Source organism: Siniperca chuatsi, linkage group LG9 (genome assembly GCF_020085105.1).
Source record: "Siniperca chuatsi isolate FFG_IHB_CAS linkage group LG9, ASM2008510v1, whole genome shotgun sequence".
Lineage (NCBI taxonomy): Eukaryota > Metazoa > Chordata > Actinopteri > Centrarchiformes > Sinipercidae > Siniperca > Siniperca chuatsi.
The window spans coordinates 20,145,260-20,154,082 of NC_058050.1; the positions used below are offsets into that span (position 1 = coordinate 20,145,260).

The 8,823-nt window shown below is 39.2% G+C and overlaps 1 protein-coding gene across 2 annotated transcripts in view; it reads left to right on the top strand.

Moving 5' to 3' along the window:
• cobl (cordon-bleu WH2 repeat protein) overlaps window positions 1–8,467 on the top strand; it is a 57,880-nt gene extending 49,413 nt beyond the window's left edge. For both annotated transcript variants that reach the window (XM_044207263.1, XM_044207264.1), the window contains 7 exons: window positions 672–790; window positions 1,217–1,408; window positions 1,608–3,226; window positions 3,358–3,591; window positions 3,805–3,921; window positions 5,255–5,557; window positions 6,426–8,467. In XM_044207263.1, the coding sequence (XP_044063198.1) occupies window positions 672–790; window positions 1,217–1,408; window positions 1,608–3,226; window positions 3,358–3,591; window positions 3,805–3,921; window positions 5,255–5,557; window positions 6,426–6,509 (2,668 nt within the window). In that variant the 3' untranslated portion in view covers window positions 6,510–8,467. The remainder of the gene's footprint in view (window positions 1–671; window positions 791–1,216; window positions 1,409–1,607; window positions 3,227–3,357; window positions 3,592–3,804; window positions 3,922–5,254; window positions 5,558–6,425) is intronic.
• The last annotated feature ends 356 nt before the right edge of the window (window positions 8,468–8,823 follow it).

Here is an 8,823-nt window from a genome sequence, read left to right on the forward strand (position 1 = left end):
ATGTGTATGGTAATGTGCCCAGACCAGGGATCCTGGATCAATGCTCTTACTCAGAGAAAGTTTATGAATCCAGGTCTTGGCCTGATGCTGCTGGCTCCTCAGTATTCCAGGAAAGCACTAAAACCCTGTTTTCTCAGAATCGTTGAGGAAAAGAGGACCAGTCAAAGTCTCTTAGAAGACAAATTCTATTTGGTTTGGCCTTCTTGTTGCAATTTGTTATGGCTAATACGCCAGTAACTCATAAGAATGCTCTGTTGAACCCTTGAAGAGAGTGAAGGAAGTTTAAACTGTAATAATATCTTTACAGCTACATGTTTCAAAGCCAGAAGCCTCCAATAAAAATAAAATTGAACTTTGAACAAGCACAAAATATTTAAAGCTAACACATTTGTTTTTTTTCTTCTACTACTGAACTGCATTTATCCTTTTGGTTTCTGTGGCAGATTAGTAACGGGAAGGGTGCTGGATGTAACAACAGCATCAAGCAGTTCATAACAGCTGTTTGGTGGTGTTAATACTGTTCATAAAAATTATGGAGTCATGCTGGATTATGGCTGCCCCTGTGCACCAATCTCTTTTTTGCATTACAAATGTTATGGGACTCTACGTGTGTTTATACATGTGAATGTGTGCAGATGTCTTTTTGACATATTTTTATGTACCGTCCTCAGGCACAATGACATCAACCCACATGCAAAGTCAGGCAGGTTAAAAGACAGCTATGAAGATGACCCAGTGCTCACAGCCCAGCTCCATCAGACGTTGGCAGGTTTTGAAGCAGACCTTGCAGGTGAGGGGGCATGCCATAGGCCACAGTCCACCTGTCATCTTAAACTGGATTTATATTTTTTCATTTAGACGTCCTGGCAGTCCAGACGTACATGCCTCAGGCATAGACATTGATATATGCTGTAGTTCAGTAAAGGATTAAACCTGTTGACCATCATAACACTACTGTAATACTACATGGATGTGTCTTATGAGGCTGTGTTGTGTATTTGTTATATACCTGAAGTAATCCCATAAATCTGCAATTTGATGCAAGATAGGTTTGAAATGTTTCATGTTACTGTACTCCATATTGACCATAAATGACTGTTCTGAATGACTGTGTGAATTGTAAGTAAGTAATAGCCATGGTAATATTCTTAAAAATCAAAATCAAAAAATACCAAAGTATTATGTATTAACCCCTTGATCTGTTCCCCTATTCCAGACCACATAGATATAGTCTCAGCAAAGGAGACTCCCTATACCCTGTCCACAGACAGTAATGAGGTGCCAGTGTCTGTAGTGGACATGGATGTGCCAGTCACAGCCATAGATGAAGTACTGGAGGACTATGAACGTAACATTGAAGAAAATGAGGCAAATTCACTAACCACAACTGAGTCAGCTGGCAGCAAAGGTACGAAGAACATTATGCCTGTGGTCAGTAGATCATACGGAAGCTGAGACTTCAGTGCTTTTGATGTTTTTGCTGACATTTTGTGCCTTTAGAGTCCATTTATTAAGTCTTAATTGCATCAGTACAATAAAGTTAATAAATTGTTATGTTTTTTTATTTATGTTTTAAATTGACTTTTTCTTACCCCATCTTATCACAGGTCTAGTCTTTTGTCACCAGTCCAGTGTAGAGCCACAGAACAAAAACAACAATGCTTGTACAGCTGCTGACAGTAAGCAAAGGAGCAGTGCAAATACTAAGCAGCCGTCTCAACCTGAGCGGCATAGGAAGTCATGGGAGAACAAGTCTATTGGTGATAAAAAGAAAGAAAATATACTAGAGACAAAAATTAAAGTTATGAGTATCACTGATACCAACAGTGTGAAAGAGGATAAACAAAGAACATCAGCAGTGAAATCTAACGTTGACATGCAGAAACACAGCAACAGCACTGTGATCAAATCTGATCTTGTGAAAAGTAACGCTCAATCTTTTCAAGAGAAGAAACCTGTTCTTCCACCAACCAGTCAGAGATCAGTATCTGCAGAAAGAAATGAAGAGATGCACAGAGTACACCAAAATAGCTCCAGCTCGAATACTTCACATGGTAAAATCACTCCCAACATCACATCACGCTTCGGTATGAAAACTTTCACTGTGGTCCCTCCCAAACCCTCTGTCATGCATGCTGCTCCGGGAGAGCCAACTGTCAAATTAACTGTTGGTGCCATTAAGATTGACGATCAAGGAAATATGGTGAAAGCGGGTATCTCCCGGAACAAAGTTGGTGGTTCATCAGAGTCTGGAATGAATTGCAGTGAGGGGTCTCCTCTTCTTGGAAAAGCCAAAGCTTTTTGGAGCTCAAATGAAAGACAAGAAAGTGCTATACCCCACAGCAAAGGTCTCATTGATAAGGCGAAGGAGAACACAGATGGTCTGAAAAGTACTCCCACTGCAGTCTCAGAAGCTACATTGAAGACCAGTAACACTGAGGCAATGATGCAAACTTCGCTTAATAAACTTGCAGAGAGAGCCCAGCCTAAAGAGATGGTCCAAGAAGAAGCTAAAGAACCAGTGAAAGACGTCAAAGTTGCAAAAGAGGAGTGGGCAGAGGTGGAGGGTAAGATTCCAGTGTCCAAAAACATTCAGCAGCCAAGTAATAAACCTGCCCTTCCCCCTCCTATCCTTCCAGACCTGAAAAGAGACCTGTCCTTCCTCAAACCATCCAGGCGAACCTCAAGCCAATACGTGGCGTCTGCCATCACTAAATACACCCCAAAGACCTCAGCTACACCCAACTCCATCCCTAACAAACCTGACTCCTCTGCTTCTTTGAAAACACAGACTATCAGTTTCCAGAGATCAGGTCGGTCCATACAAGTGAATCCACACCAATCTTCCCAGTCATCTTTGTCAGATAATAAGGAGAATGAATCTGCTTCTAAATCCAACCCTCCTGGTCCTAAGAGGTCCATGAGCTACCCAGAGTATGTGTCAGATAGCCAGAGAGATTTTGGAGAAGTGAGACCAGACAGAGGAGGATTTGGAAGTTGTGCTGGATCCACCGAAAGAAGCTCTAATACTCTGGAAACAGAAAAAGCGAAGAATATGCACATTCAGTCTAGTGGCCCCACCCAAATAAATATGACCGCCAATAATGACAGAGATCATTTTAAACATATTCGTCCCAGAAGCCCCAGCCCTGCAAAAAGCAGTCCTCTACACTCATCCGCCAAACCACCCACAGCTCCCAAGACCGTATCCCAAGGCCAGACAAGTGTGAGTAAATCCTGTATTTATAAATAAATATAAATATTTCATGTTATGGGTAAAATAAATACTATGAAGAATTTTTACAGTAAAACTGTTACTGTAAATTACAGTGTAATACTCCACATCTTGTTCTTCAGAACACGAGGGATATGACCAAGACAGCCACTCATCTAACACCTGATACAAAACCAGAACCTTCTATCACAGTGTCAGACAGTGGTGTGACCTCGGGGCCTCCGCCAGTGACAGTGTTTGGGCCAGTTAAAAAGGTCAGACCAGTGATCTGTAAATCTGTTGACAAAGAGACGTCTCTGCACAGCAGCCTGATGGAGGCAATCCAGACAGGCAGAGGCAGGGACAGGCTCAAGAAGGTGAGATCAAGATAAAAATAGTACCATTTATGGATAGATGAATGGATGAGATAATGCTAATTGGAAGAAAACTGAGGGGTAGCATTTACCCCACTATCAGTAATAGAAATGCACTATATTCTTAATTTTGCAATTTCAGCTAAGTGTTAATAATGATGTTGGCTGGAAAACAAGAAAGGGATTTTAATTTACCTCTTTTTATTTTGTTATTAGATTACCACTTCTGGTCCCAGCAACATGAAGAAAGCATCTTATGTTGAGGAGGAGAATGAGAGGTCTGCTCTTTTGGCTGCCATTAGAGCTCAGAGCAACTCTGGAAGGCTGAGGATGGTAAAATACTCTTTTAGCTATTTATACAATATCACTCCATGTCTGTCAATATCAAGGGGGGGGGTAGGGAGATAAACCCAATCTCTAAAAAGTCACAGTATGACTAATTGTTTTAACAGTGAGTATACCATCCACTTTCACCCTCCTTGAACTCCTTCAGTGTCCATGTTTATCCCCAAATAAATGTTACTACTTTTTACACATCAACAATAATCTTCTTTTTAGCTGAGCTAGCTAGTTTTGTACAGACATTCATGGTCCCCAGAAGATGAATCCTAATCCCTTTGTTGATTCTGTGACTTTTCCTCAAGTGCCATAATTGACATTGGTTAACATTTTTAGTTTAGTGAGAAATGTCTTGACAACTACTAGATGGATTGCTCCATGAAATTTGGTTCAGATGTTCAAAGTCCCCAGAGGAGGAATCCTATTGACTTTTCCTCTAGTACCACAATCAGGTCGAAATTATTTCTTTCCCCAATACTTTGGTTTCTGACCAAATACCTGCAAAACTATCAACATTCCCATTAGCCTCAGTTGTACTTTCTTATTAGTGTTAATTAGCAAATGTTAATATGCTAACACACTAAACTAAGATGGTGAACATACATACATACTAACTAAACATCAACATTTGCATTATCATTGTGAGCATGGTGTCATGCTGACAGTTGCATTTAGTACAGCTTCACAGAGCCGCTTGCATGGCTGTATACTCTTAGTCTTGTTGCACTTGCAAAAAAAATTATTATTATTGCAATTGTATTTAGCATAAGAATGTTTAAATGGAAACGTGAATGCTAAACTCTTTGTATTGTTAGCTAGTTAGCAGCTTAGAGAACCCTGCATGAACCAAGTTATGCAAGCATGGCTGTCTATTTTCATTCCTCTGTGTGGACTGTGAGCTGTGGTTTTTTGTCATGTAAGGACCCATGTGAAATGAAAGGGGCAGAAAACGTGCTGCTATAGCTGAAACATCTGCGGTTCCATTCTGAAGGTTTCTTACCAGAACTGGAATCTCTGGAATGCTGCATGACTAAATCAGACTAAAAAATGTTGCTTCTCAAACAAAAAAGTGGATGAATAAATAAGTGAATAATTATGTACAATGGAGTTACAAAAATAAATAAGATAAAATCATATAAATGTGAAAAACATAAAATGCTGAAAGATTAGAGAATTTGTTTAAAGTAAATCTCTGTATGTGCGCATCAGAGATTGATGTTAGATGCACTTGTGTGTTAGGCCATGAGTGTAATGAACATATGTGAGAGCAGCTGGCCTATGTTATGTGTCTAGGGTTACCATTGTCTCACTCCTTTGTGTCCCACAGACCAAATCTGAGGCTGCTGATGAGCTTGAGAAGTTCAGGAAGGCGGCTTGTGAGGAGGAGAGAAGTGCAGGCCCTCCCTCCTCTACCTCTCCTCCCTCTTTGACTTGCACTCCTGTCTTTACCCAACCACCACCGCCACCAGCACCCATGATTGCGCCTCCACCCCCCCCCCCTGTCTTGCCCCCGGGTAAGCCTAGCACTGTGGCACATCAAACTGCTAACGCCCCCATGAACCCTGCCTTGGCCAGGGAGGCTATGCTGGAGGCCATTCGCTCTGGATCTGCTGCTGTGAGCCTAAAAAAGGTACAGATGCAGAAAAATACAGCATCTATTTACACCACAGAGTAAATGTTGTTGCAGAACTCTCGACACCCTTTATCTACTCTTCATTAGTACTGTTGGATTTTCAATTCTACAGTTGCTTCATGAAAACACAGTGATGGAGGAGAGAGTAACACTTCAACATCACACACAAAATACAATGAATGATGAATATCTGTTTTTTTTTTTTTTTTTTTTTTTTTTCATGAGTCTTTGTGCACTAGACGGCCTAATTTCACCCAAGGAGACTCTTATCAAAGAAGAGAGGGAGGGGATAAAAAGAGACAGACATGAAAATAGACAGAGACAGAACAGATAGAGGCAAGAGAGCCAGAGACAGAAACAGAAAAACATATGATCTGACCAGTGTCCTCTTTCTTCTCACATCTTTGGTCTGATTTCTCATGCCTCGCCTTGTTGGAACACATCATTGGCAGAACAAAGCACTCTGGAAATTAATTGCAGATTGTAACACATTCACAGATTCATCTGACAGCCTTATTGTACTGCTGTGTGAATATTTTCAAGAAGATACAGTTCAATTTTAGGTCAGCAGCTGTGTAAAACTGGAGTTGCCAGAAACTTTTTCAAAATCATTATTTTCACATAATTTATATCAGACAGAAACAACAGCAAAGAATGAATAGTTTTAGGAGGAGGAAAATAATGAAAATAATCAGAGAGAAATTGACTAATAAAATCTTTTCAGTCTAGGCATTTTTTACTTTCTGTATCCAGAACAAAAACCACAGAACCTGATATAGTCTTTCCAGCATACCATGAACTATTACTCCTGTCATTACCAAAGTGGAGAATTACAAACATGGCATGTTGTGTCTCTTTTAACTAGGTCGCTGTGCCCACAAAGACAGTCCAAGTGAATGGCAGACTGGGAACAATCCAAGCAAGCTCCTCAACACTTCCTCAGCAATAAGATGGGAAGCCCACATTACCGCAACGAGAAATAATTAATCAGTTTGTTTGTTTTTTGCCATTGTGCTTTTGCAACAGACATTTGGAAAACTCAGTCACATTTTGAGGGAATGTTATTTGAAAGTTTGGGGAAACTTTATCTGACACATGACAGAAATTACAAAGAAATAAGAATAAAGAATGATTTCTACATGCTATCCAGATAAACTAGATTATTCAAAAAGGGCTTCACAGCTCTGAGTACTAGTCTCTGGGGCCTTATGCTTAAACTAACGCACTAATGCTCAAAGAATTTTATATAAAAGGTGAGTGATTTAAACATTTCTTCTTGTAAGGAGGAATGTTGTTCTTTTAGTAGCCAAACACTAGTAACATCTGTCAGATAAAGGTGTCATAGGTGAAAGGTTTGCAGTTAATTCCACTTATAATATCATATCTGTCAGTTGGCTTCTAACAATCGCTTGCTGGAAAATGTTCATCTTTGTAACATATCACTGTTCCTTAACATATCTTGCCATCTGTACTTGAATTCAGTAGTTTTAACTGGAACACTGTACAAAATGTGTGCCAATGAAAGAAAATTTAAATGGTTTATGCTACTTTCAGATCTTTTTTTTGTTTGTTTGTTTTTGTTCTGATCTCTTTTTTACCACAGTTAAGTTATGGATGCCTTATACTGTTGCTCAGTCAGTGTTATGTATATGATGTTTGCTGTAAAAAGTCTATATGGGGTGCAATACGTTGGATCTGATGATGTTTCCAGATTTGAACTACTTAATATTTGTCTAAAATTAAATTAAGATAACTGAAAACAATGGACAGATCCATTGACAATGTTTGATTATTTAAAAGTGTATTATTTTATCCAGATCTGGTCCATAATGCCAACTTGTACAGTTCTTGGCTGTGAGGAGAAGTAAGATGGTGGTGACTAGTGCCTGTTAGCTCAATGTGCTCGTAATTTAGCTTCTAACCTTTATTTGTGCTGCTGTTTAAAACCTAAAGGCATTGTCATACATGGTCAGTGTCGTGCAGACACTTACATACTTGCACAGTCGAGATATTACTGACTTTGATGTTTGATATATTAGAGAAATTACGATGAACCTTACCTTTCCTTGACATTTCAACATTTTTGAAGCATTGTTATTGAAGTATATCAATGGTGGATGTCACCATGAGCAAAAAGATTAGTTTATTAATCAACAAGTCACTACCAATATGTAGTGGCTAATGTAATACAAACTACCAGTCATAGGAAAACTGTAGAAAAGCAGTAGTTTAGGTTATTAATGGCCTTGATTTAGGCGTGTGTTACTGCATTCCATTCTGCTCCTCTGTAGGTGAAGTTTACAGTATGGAGTAGCTATGGTTGATAGAGGGAGAGTGGACCACTGCCATTAAATGGCATAGTTCTGGATAAATTAGGATGTCCACGCTGAATCATATTTAGAATGAAGAAAACCCTAGAGCATCCATATTCAAGTGTAAACGCTTACTGCTATGAATTGGGAGCTAAATCTGAGTGAAGGGATTTGAATTCCTAGTTTTATAGAGATTTATTTTAATTTATGCGCCGTTTTAATACTCAAAAAAAATTTTTACTGTTGTATGTTTTATCCTGAGAGTGAAAACCTTAAGAGATTTTCTGTTTTGTTCTTTTTTCTCTCTCTAACTAGAAGGGATTGTTTCATTTCTGCTAGATGGTTTCATCTACACACAATAGCCTACAGCACATTGCAGCATTGTATATTTTGTAAACTAAAGAAAGATCATCGCCGTGAAAGGTTTGATTCAAATCTTTGATAGAGAGCTATTTTAGCTAGTTTATAGTGTGAAATTTCTATAAGCTATTGCTTTTTAAGTTTTAAGTGCACATTGTTTTTTGGGAAGGTTACACGGTTATTTTTGTCTACTCTAATTTTTGATTCAATAAATAATTTTGTAATCAAGTGAAAACTGACTTCCAGCTGACATTCCTGTATTTTAGCCTTATTTGATAAGAATTTGCATTTTTCCCTCTCAAGTAGCAGTTAGATTCAGCAGATGGTAGTATGAACCTTGCCCTGGAAAGCATCATTATGCGCCCTTGCCATTCCCAGCACTGTGGTTGCCTGTAGACTGTGGTCATCCTGCTGTCCTTATGAAATATATTGTAGCCTCTCTCTCTCTCTCTCTCTTTGCCAAACCACAGATGAGCTACTATTCCGGGCAGCAGCTCATGCCCCTGACTCATCACTATGTGGTCACACAAAATGACTCTCACAGAACTTCAACCTAACCTGCATTCCTGATTCCTGAAACACTAGTCATTG